Genomic DNA, 19,680 nt, shown 5'->3' on the forward strand with positions numbered 1-19,680 from the left:
TAGATCCTCCCTGCCACTTTAGAGGGGGGCCTGGTTACTATCACACAGTCTGGACAATGCCAATTTTCCCTTCAGATTCTGAGGAACATGAAGCTGGAACTGGGTTTATATTGGTCACTACCATATTCCAGCATCTAGAGTGCATGTTTTACTCTCAAAACAAAATTTTAACAATAAAAGCAACAGAAAACACTTAAATGGCAGATACTATCTTAAGTGCTTTGTTTTATGAACTTAAATAAACCTCACAACAATCCTACAAGGCAGGGGCTATCATAATCCCATTTAATGAGAAACTATAGACACAGGAGTTAAGGAACTTAACCAGAGATAAAAGCTATTAAATGGCAGAGCTGAGATTTTATTCCAGGGTGTTTGGCTCTAAGATTTGTGCTTTTGGTACTACAGTGTTATAATGCTTCCCAATAAAAATGCTGAATGATTGTTAACTCTACATACACTATAATAGTATCAATAGCTAACATTTACTAAGTATTTACATGACACCAGCCTTGTCTCATTTAACTCTCATAATCTACCTTTGTTGTAGATAAAAATATGATTCCTATTTTACAAATGAAGGGATACTTATAAGCACTGAGAGCTTGCTCAAGGTCAGAAAGCTCATGGGAGAAATGGGAATAGCATCCTCTAGCCTTTCCCTAGTATCCATGATCTTAATACTCTACTACTCCCCACTACCTCAGGTTGTTCTCCTTGAGACTTTGGGGATGACTTCTATCATTCACTTAATTTGACACTGAGGAACAAAAAGATGAAGTTTAAAAACTGACCAAAGTCTAGACAAAAGAATAAAGTCAAGTATCCAAGTACATTTTTTTTTTCAAATTCCCATCTTCTTTTTGCTCTATCCCTACCTCTTTTTATTTTATTATGGTTTGTGAGTTGTCTCACAAACCTCCCAGTTGGGCCTTTCAGTCAGTGCAAGAAGAAATGGTCCCAATGCAGAAACTTCCCTGAACAAAAGTCTTCTGTCTACTACCATTACATGCTGTTTAATTATGATTCCTTACCGTATGGTGAAGGCAACAGAAACACAGAGCAATTATTACACATAGCACAAGGGAGCATGCCCAGGCGGATTGGCATGAAGTTTAAGAGAAGAGGTTGTTTAAGGCAACTATAGGGCTATAAGATGTTAGTAGATGATTTGGGAAAGGAGCTGTACTATCTTTCACAGTAAGTAGTGAAAGGGAAACAAAATAAAGGGGGAGGGGGAATCCTTCCAAAGCATCACAATAATCCAAAATAATCATGTCAGGAATTAAACAGCAAAACACGTACAAAGCTAACATGACAAGGCAGTGAGATATAGAAGAGCAAGGACAGTTAGCAGAGAAGTTGAGAGACAAGAAATCAAGTCTTACCTGGATTTCTCAAAAGAAACATGACACGGAAAGAGAAGGTGTGAGGGAAGCTGAATAAGGGGTCACATAATTAGAAGCCATGGATGTCTTTCTCATGTACTATAATATAAACTTAAAAAAAATATCTTCTCTCTCTTTCCCTCTAGTCCTCTTAAGTTATAAGCTGTACAAACGATTATAAGTGGCTTAGTCATTCCCAATTCCTAATGTATAAAATGGCGAGATTTTTGCATAAATGAGAATAAAGAGTTAAATAGGAACTTAATGCCTGGGCCACATGATTTTGGATAGAGACCAGGTGGAATATTTTAATGTCTTCTAAGCAATCTCTGGCAGGTAATCATCTAGCCCATATTTGGATGAAACTAGAGATGGGGACCACGTTACCTTATAAATCTGCCTATTTCTTTTTGGACATGAGGGAATTCTAAGATTAATAAGCTCCTACTAGATTCCATGTACTCTAACAGGTACTTTACCTGCATTGATATCATTTATTCTTCACAAAAATCCTGTACAGAATTTGTTCTCCCCATTTTATAAATGATATAATGAAGGCATAGGAAATGATAGATCACTTGCTTGAAATAATACAGTGAGTTCTGGAACCAAGATTTGTACCCCAAATTGTCTGACCATAAGTTGTATATCTTATTATTCCATATTTATTCTCTCTCCAAGGAAATTATGGGAGAATCTGATATGCCAGAATGAAATCCAGATATTCCAGAATAAAATCCAGATACTCTCTGCCAGTTTTAATCCTCCCATTCACTAATCAAATTACTGGCAAAATAGAAATGAAGCTTTATGAGTCATGGCTTGCTCCAAATGCTGAGCCCTCATGGTCGCTGCATCTTTTCCTAAATGTTCATAGAATATTTTATAATTACAGAATTCTGACAAGCTCAATGGCAGTAATGACATTGAGGTTGCCAATGTAAAAAATAGAGCCAGCTTGAATGAATTCAATCCCTGATTCTATCACTTGTCAGCTATTATCACCTTGGGGGAATTATATAACTTCTCTATATTTCAATTTACATATCTTTAAAATGGGAATAGTGACAGTGACTTCCTGAGAGATTTGTTATGTGGATTAAATTGGGTTATTCAATGTAAAGTTCTTAGAACAGAATCATACAGGCACTCAATAAATGCTAGTTCATGATTTTTTTATCAATCTATATTGTCCATAACATATTATTTTCAGTTTTTAAAACTGGTACATTTTCCTATCTATAGTGTTCTCACAGATTTCATAAGACCCATAATTCTAGAGAAATTCCACTGTGAATATCTGAGATTTATTTCAGTGTAAAGAAATACATATTTCTAAATTAAATCTTACTTAAATTTTATTAGACTATATATAAGCCCCATGAAGGCAGAGTTTGCAGGCCCAGAATAGGACTCAAAAATATTTCAGAGCAGTAAAGTGTTTTCTTATAACCTCAGATTCTTTGGGTCTCAATCCACTTGTAGTCAGTTTTATGCTCTCCTTCCCTTGACATTGAAGGAATTTATGTTATTCTGCTAACATTAAACCATCTGTCTAAGGCAAGGGGTTATCAGACTATCATTTTTAAAAAATTTTTTCTTTATTTGAATAGATCTTTTAAAATCACTGATATTAAATTGAACATTTTTATACCAACTTTATTCATTGTAGGACTCATGAAACTATTTTTGCCACTACTGTTAAAAATCACATATAAAATGTTTTATTACCTATTCACTTGCTAGGGGCACTTACTTATTCCTCTTTAAATATGATCTAATCAGAAAGCTTACTGTAGCCACATCTGGCTTAGTTTGCGTTCCCCCCCATTTTTTTCCTTGTAAATACATTTTTAAAATTACTGATGAGCTTTCAGGTATTCTTTTAAATTGGATTCCTGAGGTGAGTAAGGTGAGTGAAGAGAAACCTTCCTCACCTCTTTCTAGTCCTGGTCCTTCCCCTTCCTTTCCTTTGTCAAAGGAATCCTCATCTCCAGGGAGACTTATCTATTTCTCTCAGTTCTATCTCAAAAAGAAAATCTTTTATAGTAATGGAAAGTGGTCCCTAAGCAATTTGGCAAACAAAATATCTTGTCTGTTTATATAACTTATTTGCACTGCATGATCATTTTTCAAGTTTAACTCCTATTTGATGAATAGGAAGTCCTATTGTAGATATCAAATAGAAATCTTCAACCACAGCCTCAACAATAAACATCAGATATTTTTAATGACCAACAGCCTGTAGTTTCTTATGCTCTGGGAAGCCAGTGTCATTAAGAACTGGGTATATGGAATTGGTACCCTTATACACTGACCCTAGACTAGCTTTACTCTGGGGAGAAAGACTCTGGGGAGAAAGATTTCAAGATAGAAGAAGATATCTCCCTTCTGAGGGAAACTATGCCTGCAACAAGGTATCTTTTATTTTTGTCACTCCTGTTACCTACTTCTCCCATACTGCCAGTGTGGCTGGTCTGAATTCCCAACTCCTCCTTTGACTTCTAGTTTCTTCCTTACAATTGGCTCCTACTAGTTGGCTTCGAGTTGACTCATCACTTCACCCTGGTCTTCTGTCCCTTGATTCCTAAACTTAGCCCACTGTTCATCTTGTTTCTTTCCCTTTATTCCTAGCCTCTGCCTTAGTGTTTAGCATCTTAGGTCCTGGTCATACCACCTATAAGCACTGCTTTCCAGAGCCTAGATTCACATTTTACTTAAAGTAACTGCAGTGTTTGCTGAAAGATGCCTAAATCAACATGGTCTTGGGGATAGGGGACCCTAAAATAAACCAAGTTCCTGTTTGAAGTCTTTCTCAATGACTAGTTGTTCTGAGCATGAACATAATTTAGTAGTGAACGGGCACATGACTGTTGGTGACATGGTTTATATGTTGAGAATTCCCTTAGTTGCCTAAAATAATCTTCAAAAATTTGCCTTCCAGTTGTATGGAAGACCTGAGAACTGAGGGGTCTAAAGATAGATATTAGTTTGGGGCTGAAATCCATATTCAAAAAAAGTTTTCTCTTCCAGGGTTAACTCCAGATGGAGGCAATTATTATTCCTATGAACTAACTTGCTATTTTGGTTCCAGAGCCAGCATTCAGAGTTGATTGCCAAATATTAAGGCAGTCTGAATCTATTTAATGCAAGATATGGTACACATATACATGCACACAGAGTATAGGAGGCTTAAACCAAATCTGTGGTTATGTTCCAGGCCAGAAAAATAACAGTGTTTAATTTGTAATGTTGTGACTCAGCACCCCTCTTCAGAAGCATTCACTATGGATGAGAAAGAGAACAAAGGGACTAGGTATGAAGACAGTGAATTAGGAAATTCACGTTAAGTACTCTTAGGTTTCTCCCTCATCTTTTACTTTCCCTGCTCCCAAATTCTTCCTAGCCAGTCACTAGAGAGAAAAGTGGTCTGAACTTTGTATCCTGAGGAAGAAGGTAGGGGGAACAGTATTCCATCAGGATCCCTCAGAAGGATTCAGGATAAGAATGTATACTGTCCTTTTTCATCAAGAATAAAAGGCTAAGAAACCAACGTTCAGTTATCAAGGGGGTAACTGAGAAGTACAAATTTCTCCTCAAATGTATTACAGGGAAAGGGTAGTACAGGAGAGATGGTTGGGAGTTGTGAGGAACCAATGCACCAATGCAGGAAACAGGGAGAAATCTTGTATCACAGAGGTACCTACCTGTCTGGTTAAAAGTAGTAGGCCCCTTGTTGGTTTCTATAGAAGAGAGGGGGCCAGTTGGCCAGAGACATCAGATTGTAAATGGGGGAAGGTACTGAAGAAGCTATTGTTTACCAATTGGGATGAAACTATTATGATATTTTTCACAACTGATTTAAACTTGCTGGCTATCAGATCTGGGTATAAGGGAATGAGAAAGAAGCACCATTCAAGTCATGAGAGCAAAGGTGAAAAATAGATACCAAGACAAAATTGTTCATTGCCTATGATATTCATGCCACACCAGTGCTCCTTATATGGAATTGCTGCCAATCTCCAGCCTGTTTTTCTCCTAGCAGTTGTTGACCACTTCACTGGCAGCCTGGGTATGAGGAAAAGGAAGGGGATGGTGCCTCGTGAGGTGTCCATCTCCCTCAGGAAAGAAAAGGTGGGGTTACCTTCTTGCAAAGAACCATCTGGTGGTCAAACAGGAAGAAGACCCGCTGCTGGTTGCGGCCATAGGGCTGGTAGATCCAGGCCATCTCCCCAGTGTAGATCAGCTCCGAGCTCCTGTCTAGGATATCCTCGCCCTAGGAAGGACATGTGATGGTGAGAGGCAGCCAGGTAGGAGGGATGGTCCCATTTCTTACCTGGAATCACCCAAAGCTAGGATAAGAGGAAGCCAGAGAGGGCCTGGTGGAGAAGGAGGGAGAAAGGGACTTCTTGGAGTCCTCGAAAAGCTTTACAACCATATTCTTTTTCACTTTGAGGCTACGGGCCTTACTACCCAGGATTGATACAGCCTCTCTATGTACTCTCTTACTCATGTTCTCTCATTCTTTGTTATCCATCTCTCTTCCCTAAGAATCCGTTTATGCTCCAGTTTCTCAATCCCTGCTCTATTCTCTCAGTCTCTAAAATTGAGCAAGTGGTAGAACTTTTTATGCTTCCCAGACAAGTAGAAGGGAACAGGGAAGGGCAAGAAAAAAGATGATAAACAGAAAAAGAGAATAATTCACTCCCCCTCTTATAATTGTTTTTTTTTTCCTTTCTCCTCTTAGTTCATTAAAATTCACTGATTAAAAAAAGAAACTTCACTACCACATTCTTCCTTGGTTTATTATCCAGGGAACCTTTAACTCCTCTGCTACATAGAATCAGATTTGAAAAAAAAAGTACTAAGACACTTGACTCCTCCCTAATTAAATTCAACATTGTTTCCAAAGGCTCCCCTTCTTTTTTGGACTGGGGACTGAACCCAGGAGCACTTTATCACCGAGCCATATTCCCAGTCCTTTAATCCTTTTGTTTTTTAATTTTGAGAGAGGGTCACACTAAGTTGCTGAGGCTGTCTTCAAACTTGTGATCCTCCTGCCTCAGCTTCCCAACTCACTGACATTACAGGTATGCATCACCATACCCAGCAAGGCCCCCTTCTTTAAGGCAAGTCTGCTAGGGCAGAAGTATGATGGGATGTCTGTAGATGCCAAGCCAGATGTGGTCCCTGTTTTCAAGGAGTTTACATCTCAGCAGAGGAGATTAAGGTAGGTGGGCTCAGAAATCATAGAATACAAGGAAAACCAAACGAAAGTCAAGAGCACAGAGATAAGAGTTTTAAGGTCTATGTGAAGATGTGAAATAAGAGCAGTAGCCCATGAAGTAGAAGAATTAATATTTTCTGAGTTCCTATATGCTAGATATTCCAGTCTACCATATAATTGTCCATGGGGTGGATATTTTTACTCCAATATGATAGTACAGAGAGTTTAAGTATTAGGCCAAGATCACCCAGCTACTTTGCTACAGATCTACAACTCAACTCTAATTTCTATGATTCCAGAGATTGTACTCACTTTCTATCCTATATTGTCTCTAGGCCAAAATGTCACTGGAAGGTCTTCTCCCTGGCTTTCAGTTTTCTAAGCTGAAAATGATTATCTTTACAGCCCCAGACCTAATACTCCAACACTAAGATGTCAAGCCTTATATGCAAAAGCTTCAAGGAATGATTAGAAATATAAGTCCCTGCATCTGCCCATAAATAATCAGAGGCAAATAGCCCAGGCAGGATGGTACGCCAAAGTGGGGGACATCTGGAAATGGTGTTCATGAGTATACAATTTGCTCTAATTTAAGTGATGGGAAAAAAGGGAACTCAGTGGAATTATTTTCTAATAATAGAATTTAAAAGAAGCTCAGAAATACTGTTTCAACTCTAGGCTCAGCTTCAGGATTATCTAAGATCTAGGTAAACAATCCTGCTTGAGGGAATGAAATACTTTCCTCCAAGTTGGGAAATAGTGTTGGCTTTCCTGTTGGAGGTATGGGAAGTTAATAGTAGTACCTGTCTACCATGCCCCACCTTGAAAGAAAGCTATCGAAGGAGCCAATAATATAAAAATATGGCAAAGATGCCTTAAGGTATTAATTGCTCAAGTGAGGATGATCAGACCAGAGGGAATAGTCAGAATTATCTGGTCTACCCACTGCACCAGCAAGGGGCAGTCCAATTTTATTTTAAGTACTTGCCCCATATAATTCCAAGAAAAAAATTGAAATAAAAAACTTATATACTCACCGAGCTGAGTGAGCTAAAGCAATCTAAATATCCTAATTGTGCCTCAGTTACCTCATACTTAATAAGGATAAAAACATTACCAACCCTATTGTGATAACTATTTAAATTAATATATAACAAAGTGCCTAGGAAGGTACACATACTGTAAGATCTACACAAATGATATTTATTATCCCATGGCTGCATGCCCTGGGTACTATATGTAACCTGTTTCCTACTAACACTATAACCTGATAAGGTTTGTACTATTTTATTCCCCCAAATCAAGATCAGAGAAATTGGAAGTAACTTTCCCAAAGGGGCAGAATTCAGGCCAGACTCCCTCTAAAGACCATGTTCTTATTCACCATACTGCATTAGAATGATGACACCTACCCCAGTGGAACAACCAGCTTCAATTGAAGATTTCTGAGGCAAGAATCTCAAAAGAGCTGAGCTGGGTCTAGTGCTGCTATAAACTCAACTCTGTGCCCTTAGAATGTACCTCTTTCAATCTCTTTCCTCATTTATTTATTTTTTTTTAAAGAGAGAGAGAGAGAGAGAGAGAGAGAGAGAGAGAGAGAGAGAGAATTTTTAATATTTATTTTTTAGTTCTCGGCGGACACAACATCTTTGTTGGTATGTGGTGCTGAGGATCGAACCCGGGCCGCACGCATGCCAGGCGAGCGCGCTACCGCTTGAGCCACATCCCCAGCCCCTCTTTCCTCATTTAAAGTGGAACAAATAATTATATCTACTGTTTGTTCCACTCCACATGGCTGCTAGAACACATCAAACATTATTGTGATGAAAAGGGCCCTCTCATTGTTCACAGCTCTAATTCTTGTCTCCTCTGCCCAACCAGCGCCAAGTACGTATCTGTTTGTCTTGCTCCCAAAACTGCAATACCTTCCTACTTCCCAATCCCCTGGGCCTTCTGTTCCATTCCTACAGGATTTTGCCCATGCTGTTCCCTTTGCTATGAATGTATCTTCCCCCCAATAGATGACCAAGGGCATATAGCATTGATTCCAATATCCTCTGTTATGGTTTAGATATGAGGTGTCCCCCAAAAGCTCATGTTTGAGAAAAATGCAAGAAAGTTTACAGGGGAAATGATTGGGTTATGAGAGTTTAACCTAATCAGTACATTAATCACCTAATAGGGAATAACTGAGAGGCAACTCTAGGTTAGGTAGGGTATGGCTGGAGGAGGTGGGTCATTGGGGGTAGATGCCTTTGCAGTATTTACTTTGTTGTAAGTCAGTGGAGCTCTCTGAATCCTGGTGACCATGTTCTGAGCCATTTTCCTCCACCACATTCTTCTGCCTCAATGTTCTGCCACACCTTGTGGCCAAAGCAATGGAGCCAGCTATCTATCCACTGAGACCTTTGAAACTGTGAGCCTCAAATAGACTTTTCCTTCTCTAAAATTTTTCTCAGGTCTTTTGGTTACAATGGCAAATAAAGCTGACTAAAACATCCTCAATGACTAGTACACAGGGACTGGTAAAGAGATGTTAATAATCACATATTTGCTCAAAACCGTCTAGTAGCTCCCAACCAAAGTGAAAGCCAAAGTCCTATAAAGACACAATCTTACCTCTCATTACTTTTATACCCTCGTCTACCCCTACTCTCTCCCATTCTTATGCCACTATGGCCAAACTGGCCTAGTCCTTGGCATTCCTTGAGCACATATTTCCATATTTCATGGCCTTTGTATTTTTTTCTTCCATCTGCCTGAAATTCTGTGTTCCAAGAATGATATGCTCTTTAATCTTCTTCAGATCTTTTCTCAAAAGTCATCTGCTCAGGTACTACCCCATTACTCTAGCCTGTTAGCCTACTTTATTTTTCTTCATAGCCCTTATCACTCCCTGACAACATAGTATATGCTTGTTTCTTTCCTTTCTTCCCTACTGGAATATAAATTCAATAAGGGTGGGAATTTTGTCCCATTCACTGACATATTTGCAGAATCCAGAATGAGACCTGACACAGATTAGGTTACTCAATAAATGTCTATTTAATAAATGAACCAAGGAATATTAAATAAATAGTGGCTATCAAAAACTACACAGAGCTTTCTTACCAGTTCATTTGCCTTCCTGTTCTGAAGCCAAAGTCTCAGAGAAGAAACTTTACCTTTTTCTAATGAATTATAATTCATCCCATTTTGCTCAACTTTATTCCACTCTAATTACAGGCTGACTGATACGTGTTTGTGGTCTGAGCAGATCCAGAGAAATAAGGCAAGGTAAACACCATCCTTTTTCATCCACTTTGTCTTCAACACTGCCTACTGACAGAAGGGCAGAGAAATAAACAATCCATCCAGTCCCTCATTTGATCTTCTGGTTCCAGAAGCTTTTAAATAAATGATTTTGCTGCCTCTATTACATTGGGATTTTGTATTTCCTCCAACTTCTTTGGATTCAATCATCCAGTAGTAAACTGGAAAGGACCTTGGGTATTATATAACCAGGATGGAAGGGGATGGGTACCACAAGACGGATATTATAACTATATAAAATTAAACTCCTGAACATGGGCTATGAACATGGGCTCCTGCTAAAATTATACAGAGGAAAAAGATTTAAAAGAAACTGTCAGGGATATGTTCCTTTTCCCTTCGTTTCAAGAGGATTTAATGAATCTGAAAGGTACCAAAGTGACAGTTCAACTAAACCTCAGCATCAGAGAAATTATAAATAGAAATTTTCCAGAAACTGTAATTCCTGAGAACAGGTATTTCTACCTGCTGCTCACAGAAACTGCTCTATTATATTATTACTTGGAGAGATGGGTAACAAGTTAACTTATCTATTTATTTTTAAGAAGTCCTGAGGATGTGGCAAAGGGAAGGGTACTTCAAGATGACAAGAGTCAGGGATGGTAACTGGAGTTGGGTAAAGAGACTCAAAATGTTCATGGAGAAATATGAGGGGAAAAACAGGTCTTGAAATAATGCAAGACTTCCTGCTCTCCAGCCAGATGCTGTGATTTATTGAGCAAGCATCAACTGCCTACATTTCACCACTCCTCCCATTTCCTCTTCAAGGGAGATTAAACTCTAAAGGTTTCTCTTATGACTCCTGCTTTTCATTTAACAAATGAAGCTAAAATTACTATTTGGATGATTTTGACAGACACTCTATTTGTTCAAACATCTGGGAGGCAAGGGGATGGCAGAGATAGCAAAGCATTGCTTCTTTTTGGTTTGTAAGGCTTGTCCATATCAGCCCATAGCAATATGGCAAGAGCTCTTCCTTTTCTGTCTCCCCTCTCTCTCTCTTGTTCTCTCTTTCTCTATCTGCCTTTTCAATTTCTTGGGCAAATGGAATACACAAATAACCTATATCAGAGAACCAGAGAGGTTCTGTCACCTATCCCAAGAGGCAGCAATCCTTTGGATGTCCATGTTCTATTGCTTTCTGGGAAAGACTCTTCTGTACTCATCCATCTTTAGTTGTACAGGTATTTGGATCCTCCTCTCTCCAAGGTAGACTTACTCTCTTGTTTAAACATAGATTCTATTGAAAAAACAAGTTGCTATAACATTACAAAGGACAGCAACTGGGCTGCAGGAGGCAGAAGGTTAGAGGAATTTGTGGTTTAGTAATGAAAATAAAACGACAAAGGGAATCAGAAGACTAGATTCAAGTTCCACTTTTGTGACTGACTTGTGTGACCTTGGTCAGTAATAAGTCTCTCTCTGCTTCTCAGTTCCTCACTATCATGACAAGGTATGGGAGGGTGAATAAGGATGAATGTGAGTATAAATGAGTATTTATGCACACACTATCATGGTCAGGGCTGTTGGGGAGTGCTCTAAGAGCCCAGGAACTCTTGACATTCTGTAGTCTTTAAGACCAGATTCAGCAAACATGACAGATACCTTAAAAGCTCTGGCCTCTGAAATGTACCAATCAGCCCTCACTAGAGGAAAAGCTTCCTAGACAGCAACACCCATAGAGCTAACAAATTCTTCAGTGACTACAGAGTCTGAGAAGAGCATTTTTTTCTCCTTCCAAGTCATTACAGACTCAATGTTTATGCCCCCCCAAAATTTTTTTATTAAAATCTAATCTTTTATCTACATTCTTTGAAGGTGAGGTCTTCTGAAGGCTTCCAAAACTGTGAGAAATAAATCTATGTTGTTTACAAGCCACCTAGTCTATGATATTGTTATAGCAGCCCAGAAGAACTAAGACACCAATTTAGATGAATAAAGGCTTCATCAAGCAGGGAGGTGCAGTGTTGTACAGGTTTAGATGAGATTACAGAATCAATCTATTGTACTAACAAAGGAACAATTAAAATTACTTTTTGTACCCCTTCCCTAGAGAAACATAAATGAAATGTCTTCTGAGATGTTGAGCCTTTAAATCACAGCTCAGGTCTACAGAGTTGGGTGCTAATGAAGCTCCTGCTGTAGGCCAAGGGATTTAAAACTGTTATTTGTCCCCCATGGCCTATGATCCAGGTATTAGAGGCACAGAGCACATGGAGGAATTAAAAAGTCTTTTAGGAATGGAGATTTGGAAAGATGTTCCAGGAATAGAAAGACAACTGCTCCTGGACACCTTCTCTTACATAGAACCCTGCCATGATAAGAGACAAAGGCCTTCTAAGTAGCCACAATTTCAGAATGCCTCAGAGTTCATGGGCTTGCTAGAAGGCATTTGGCCCTGACCTCTGCCTTGAATCAGGAAACTGGCCAAAGCAAAAAGATACAAGGGAAGGAGAATCCACGACTTCTGAGTAAATCTTTGTCAGTACTGGCTTAATCTTACAAGCAAGAGGGTCCCATTATGTGAATTCATTTCTTTCTATAAATTTCAAAGAGTCACTGCTATAATACTCTTTTATGAGGAAACTATCCTTCAAATAGGACCCCAAAATGTGTAAGCTGATCAGAATTGTGGCCTTTTCCAACATTTACATTGAGGAGGAACAGAGGTACTGCAATAAAAGAAAGATGATTTTTTTTGGTCTAGAACTTGGTTAAGTAGCTATTTATAAGGCTGATGACAGTCCACTTGGAATAGGCCAATGGAGTTGCCTCTACTTCTACACTGTGACCACAAGGCATAATATTTCCACCCTCTCCCTGTAGCATGTCTAGCCTCTCCCATCTTAGTTATATTAACTTATGGATAATCAGATTACATGAAGTGGGCCTAAGAGATAAATGTGAAATACCATTACTACTGTTTTCCTTGGTAGGCATATAGGAAGGAAGGCTCGGGTGACTTCAGCCACTTGCTTTCCAAGTTCAGACAAGTCACAGATGTCTTCAATAGAATGAAAAGTTTTCAGGGTCTATTTTTATAAGATGATGATGAAAACAGATAGTGATCTGTGGATTCAGCAGGGATGATGGTCATGGACTACAGTGTGTAGGCTTGGACAGACCTAGTGACTGTGTCAGGACAAGGTGATCTCACCAACAAGAAAAGAAGTATGTTGCTGTCCCAAATGGTTAAGAACAAGAGAACCAACCCCATTGTGTTAGTTAGTTTTCTATCACTGTGACAAAATACTTGAAAAAATCAAGATACAGAAGAAAGGTTTATTTTGTCTCACAGTTTCAGAGGTTTCTATACAGGATCCACTGGCTCCACTGCTATGAGCCTGTGGTGAAGCAGAACATCATGGCGTAATTACATGGCAGAGCAAAGCTGCACACCTCATGGTGGCCAGAAGTACACAGAGACACAGAGAGAATGTGTGTTTGAGAGAGAGAAAGCAAAAAAAAAAAAAAAAAAATTGTGAACCCTGCTGCCAACACTGGGGCCAAGTATTCAATACATGAGCCTTTAGGGAACATTTACCATTCAAACCATAACACACATATTCGGTGACTAGGAGTATATTAGTACATACTACTACTTATCCAAGTGTGCATCCCATGGTCACAAATCTAGGACTTGAAAAATGTTTGAAGGGCTACTGACTTAACTCAATTGTTGTTTCCAAACAATACTCAGAGATAAACCTTTCTTTTCTTTTTAAATTTTTTTTAGTTGTGTATAGACAGAATGCTTTTATTTTAATTGTTTATTTTTATGTGGTGCGGAGGATTGAATCCAGTGCCTCACACATGCAATGCAAGCACTCTGCCACTGAGCTACATCCTTATCCCCTTTCTTTTCTTAATGAATTATTGTCACAAAGATTTCACTAATCTTCTTAGAAAGCTATTAATTACCTAATACCTCTCATTAGCAGGAAGCTTTGCTTTGGGCCTAATCTAAATCCTTCCGGTTGCTCCTAAAATCTAATTCCTCTTTGTTCCCCCCCTTGGCTTAGGTGAGCTTTCAGCAAGCTCCCTGGAATCCCCAACACCCCTATTGGTAAGAATCCTACCTCCCAGTCTAGGACAGAGGCCTGCCACTGGGCAATCTTGTCAATATTCTCCAAACGTCGCTTGCGTTCGTTGATTTGCTGAGTCACATTTCTCATGACAGCCAAAGCAGCTGCCACATATCTGTAATCACTGTGAAGAAACAAGAATGCAAGTTGGATGAACCAATATGCCAGAGAACCAATGTTCTAGATGCCAATCTTAACATCCACTCTATACTCTTTCTCCTTAGTAACAGTATTGATTTTCAGATGGGAACCCATGAGACATAGAATAAAAGACTACACTTCCTATCTTTTTTTCTCAGCAGGGATGACTATATGACTAAGTTCTGTCCAGTGATTATACAAATTATCATGTTGGGCAGGACTTTTGGGGTATCTCCTTTAGGGAACAGAGCACATCCTTCTTTAGTGCTTCCTACATCCTGATGTTTAAAATATGAATGGATGGCTGAAGCTGTACTCATATGCAGGATCATGATGACAAGGCCAATACCCTAGGGGTACAATAACTGAAAGCTGAAAGGAGCGTGAGTCACTGATGACCATGAAGCCACTATGCCAGCCATGGGCCTCCTAACTTATGGTTTCTTTTGCATGAGAAATAGAGTCCCGCTCTGTTTTTACACCACTATTGTTGTGTTGTATTTGATACAACCAACCAAAGTCTAAGAAGGGAGATTTTCACATGACATAGTCCAGACAACATAATCATCTCTCCCATTATTTCTAGGGAGCCTCTGCCCAAAGTCACTTTTCTTCCTGCACACAGTTTTTAAAAATACAGAATTTGAAACCAAAGTCTATGAGCTCAAACTCCACTTATTTGGCAAGTCTCACTCACTCCCCCCTTAATTCAATTTTCTTTTATATAAAATGGGAAGAATCGTGGTAGAATTTATTGATGGGGTTAATAAATTAAATACAATAATCCATGTAAATTGTTTTACTCTTGACCCATAAAAAGTGTTATCAGTATTATTACAAGTCATACATTTCTCTATTAGAGAAATCCCATGGGATGTCTTCCCCTAAACCCAGAATTTTAACACTTGGCCCAGCTTCCTAGGACTTTGGATAATCCATGCATTGAGATTTGAATCATTCTGCCCAGTTTTCTCTGTTTTTCTCTGATCTGATTTCCAATTGAATGGCTCCTGTGAAAGGCAAAATGAAAGTGAGATGTCAGCCATTGGATGGAGCTACAATAAACGAAGAAGGCAAGGCATGTGTTATAGTTCAGTCTTAATACCTTTCCTTAGAAAAGCTGAAAATGCCTTGTGCTCATTAACCTGCTCACTTTCATAGCACCAATTAGAAAATAGAAGGGAAAAATGAAGAGGTACCATTACTGCCTTTTTCTTTCTGAATACATTGAAGAACGTCGTAGACCAAACATAGGCACAGGGAAGGGAGTTCTAACTGCCAGGGCAAAAGTTATAGAGCACATCCCCTTAGTTGGTATCCATGACTAATTTGTACCCTATGTAACTTCCAGATCCATGGACCTCAAAAACTACTGCACTCTATCACCTCCAGTTATAGGTTACACCACCTAACCAATTTATTCTGTCACAAGAAACCTGTTGGAAAAATTGTTTTAATTCTGAGCAATAATGAATGTTAGGTATTAACTATTTTTCTAGTGGCTCTCACTAATGACTCATCTTGAGATTGTGACAAGCTGTCTAGAACATATATCTTCCTCAACCCGTTCCTGAGCAGCTAGCTATCTTACCATCTCCCACCAAACTACAAAAATTTGGGGTTCATGTAGTTTTGAACTGTGCTGAAAAACTGCCTTTCTGGAACTCTTAAGATCAATTATGGAATATATAATTTAACTAGTGAATATTATTACTCCACAAGTAAGATTTTTAGAGCTCTTGACGATGTCCATTCAACAGATACTCAAGATATAGGGCAATTTAAAAACTGTCATACAAAATCATATAAGAATCACTCTTTGATGGCTCACAAATCTCTCTGTGCACAAAATTTACCTAGATAATGCTTTTAAAAGCTAGATGTTGAGACTATTACTTATATTTTATGTCCTTGTTTCAATATAGACTTGCACTCTGTCATTTTCCCTTTCTGGTCTCAGCCTTTCCAGCTGTATAACAAGGAAATCTGACTAGAAGGGATAGCCTTCCTAATCTAGGTAGGATATATATTCTGTATTTTAAGTTAATTTTGAAATATCTTTTAATTTTATCAGGGGGTTCTTCAATGTCCTTATTTGCCCTCAAGAAAACATCTCAGCTGGGAATGTAGCTCAGTAGTAGTGCACTTGCTTAGTATGAATGAATCCCTGGGTTCAATCCCTAGCACCACCCCCACAAGTGCAAACAGATCCTCAGAAAGCTTGGAACTCAGTTCTGGTGATGGGCTGTACTAAGTCTGTTCAAGTGTGACCTAGTCATCTCCAAATTTCAGGTCTAATAAGCAGCTAATATCATTGCCTCAGGGAGAAGAGAGTAGAGTCCTCCTTAATAAAGTCCTATTTTGCTTGCCTCCCTCACAGCAAACAGATCAAGGAAGGCAGATCAATCATTGACCCTGTTACTCATACAAGAGGGAAGTCAAGTATTATTACATTTGTGTTAAAATATGAAATTTGCCTAGGGCTCCAGAACCACAGAAGCATATTAGTTATACTTTACTAAAGAAACAACATCAATTTGAAAATGAACATGAGGATTGACCTAGAAGCTAACTTAAACCAAACCAACTGGTCCACACCCATGGCCTTATGCATTTGCATTTGGAAATCAGCACTAAATGTGCCAGGCAATGGAGCCAAATGGAAATAGAAAGTGGGCCTAATAAGAGTCATGGTGAAAGCTATGAGAAATTGGGCAAAGCCCTTCTTTCTTCTCAGAGTACTCAATCCAAGGAATAGAGCTGAACAAGTCTAAGATCAGGGATTCAACATTAATTAAAATAAAGTTAGAAATAAGGTAGGGGTCAAAGTCTGAGGTAAGACCTATGAAATAGTGGGAATGTTCATTGTAGGTCACACCTACTGTTGGGGGATTACCTGCAGCATGCACCTTAATGGTAGAAGGTGAGTGGTATCATTTATATTCTTGGTACTTATTTATTTTTTAATATTTTAAAAATAGGAAAAGAAAATTCAGGGGAAGCCTCAGTCTGTTTTCCAATAGCCATACTCTGGCTTAAAATACACAACTGGGTTGGGACAGAGTAAGGTAAAAACACTAAAGAAGACCATGCAGAAGTTCAGAGTTAGTACAAGTTGTCCAGACTATCACCAGGACATTTGAGTCTTTTAACAAGAGTGAATTATATAGTTGAACATTTATTGCATCAGGGTTGATTCATGAAGCCAAGCTCAGGACTAAGGAAAAGCTTAAATCTCTGCTGCTTGAGAGTAGGGTATGCATTGTACAATAATAATGTGCATGCAGTTTGTGTGTGTGAACCAATTTATAACTTCACAAGCAACTCTCAAAAATATTCCTTCACTTCACACAAAGCAGCCTTGTGAGGTAAGCAAGCATGTATCATGCTGTTTTGCAGATAAGGTAACAGAAGCTCAGAAAAGGTAAAAATGATATACATCTTCAATAAGGATCAACATGTAAAATAAACTCACTCCTATCTTACCTGTGGTCTTGAGCAGTATACTTGAGGAGCTCAGCCAACTGTAAGGGATACTTGCAGATCTTTTGCACTGGAGTCAAAAGGAAACCATCAATAGCAATGTCAATCATCTGCTGCAAGAGGCGACAGGCCTCAAAGAAGTGCTGGTAGCGACTATCCTTCATCAGCTTGGAGAGCTCCATGCAGGCATCCAGATGGTTGTTGCAATATTCAGAGTATATCCAGAATCCATCTTGCTATTGCCAGAAAAAAAATGAAAGAGAAAGGCTACTCAGCATTCCAAAGCAAGTCTTGAAATAATAGAAAGGAAGACCATGTTCTTATGTAGGAATATTAAAATAATGTCAATTATGCTTAAATTGATCCATAATTTAATCATAAACATTTGAAAAGAAATTATTTAAGAACTAGAGAAACAAACTGTAAAACTCAATATAGAATAAGTAGAAAATAAGTAGAAAAAAGAAAGGTAATGAGAGGAGACTGATTCTAACAATAATAGAGCTTGGCAAGTATATCTGATATTTGGTCATAAAAAGAGATCAGAGATTCTACTTTTGTCAATGACAAACTAAGGTGTTTCAATACACCCTGCCACTGAGAGCAGCTAGAAAAACTGAAAATTATAATAAAATCTCTCTGAAGAAATCATTATCCAGAGCTTCAAATTACCTTCATAAAATATACCTTCAGAAACATATCATGAAGTATTTAGGCCATGATGAGTGTAAGATGAGTGCTGATGGAAAAATGTATGTGTACCTGTGTAAGTATTATATGCATATAGAGAAAAGAGAACAGTTGAGAGATAGGGAGAGCATACTCAAATGATGAAACAAAACAAAAAGGTGAAATGTTAACAATAGTGAACCTGGGGGTAAATAGTATATGGATATCTTTTGTATTGTTTTTATTTTTCAACATTTCTATAAAATTTAATAATTTCAAAGCCTAAAAAATCCTTATGTTTTTCTCATATGTTGCTAAATACTAAATAAAAAATCACCTGATACATAAGAATATAAAACATGAACAAAACATGATAGAAAAAGAAGCAATAGAAAATAGACAAAAATCAAGATGAAGTTATTACACATGTACTTTTCAAAACAAAAGAACAAAAAGTACACAAAAAGAATAATATGCCATAAATACAAAGGATCTGTCTCCTCCAAAAAGTTATCATCATTCTCAAGGGTGAAATACTGAATGTTTTCTCCTAAGTTCAGAAACAAAGCTCCTAATTCAACCTATGTATGTGTATTTCCTGCCTCGTTTTGCCACCTCTTCTCTCTTAGAAACTTTCTTCTCATCAGAGTCTCCCAATGATGGAAATTTCAAAACAAAAAGGATCTTCTATCTTCCTTCAAAGCCAGCTTTAATAAAACCCATTTGCCACCAAATTGACTCCAAATATTGGTGGAACAAAAAGCAGTGTAGCTTAGCCTTTTTCTCTGAGTGTCAATAATACCAACCAGTATCAACATCAGTAATGTGTCAGGATACAAAGCCAATGTACAAAAATCAACTGTTTTTCTATATGGCAAAAAACAACATAAAGTTTAACCTCAAAAAATACCATTTATAATAGTATCAAAAAGCATTAAATACTTAAAAATTAAATTTTCAGTAGAGAACATCAGCAAGGTGTCACAGTAAGACATGTCAGATTCCAAAACTTTGGCAGCTGTCCATTCATGAACAAAAATATTTCAGAAAGAGAGTAGGAGTGCACTTAAGAAGCCACAGAAATATAGTTGAAGAAAAAAACCTAAGAATAACTACACAAAAAGGGTTGGAATAACAGTTTCATTTTTCCTGTCTCATTTACATCCCCCAAATTCTGCTCAGGTCAGAGAAAGCACTTCTTTGGCTCATATGCCCCCTTGTGGGGAAAAGGAGAGCAGCATATACAATCATATTCCTCAGCTTTTTAGAACATTGCTCAAATGACCAACTTTAGTTTCACACCACCCAGGTTTCTAGAGGACTGGGATGGCTGAGATGTCTGGAGACAGTAAAGAACAAGGAAGAAGAATGGGCA

At 38.3% G+C, this 19,680-nt stretch overlaps 1 protein-coding gene across 7 annotated transcripts in view; it reads right to left on the bottom strand.

Annotated features, from left to right (window-relative positions):
- Arhgef9 (Cdc42 guanine nucleotide exchange factor 9) overlaps positions 1-19,680 on the bottom strand; it is a 342,442-nt gene that overhangs the window by 26,311 nt on the left and 296,451 nt on the right. For all 7 annotated transcript variants that reach the window (XM_026412344.2, XM_026412339.2, XM_026412343.2 and 4 more), the window contains 3 exons: positions 17,640-17,872; positions 14,007-14,136; positions 5,533-5,664 (listed from right to left, as the gene is read on the bottom strand). In XM_026412344.2, the coding sequence (XP_026268129.1) occupies positions 5,533-5,664; positions 14,007-14,136; positions 17,640-17,872 (495 nt within the window). The remainder of the gene's footprint in view (positions 1-5,532; positions 5,665-14,006; positions 14,137-17,639; positions 17,873-19,680) is intronic.

The sequence above is a fragment of the Urocitellus parryii genome, chromosome X (assembly GCF_045843805.1).
Source record: "Urocitellus parryii isolate mUroPar1 chromosome X, mUroPar1.hap1, whole genome shotgun sequence".
Classification (NCBI taxonomy): domain Eukaryota; kingdom Metazoa; phylum Chordata; class Mammalia; order Rodentia; family Sciuridae; genus Urocitellus; species Urocitellus parryii.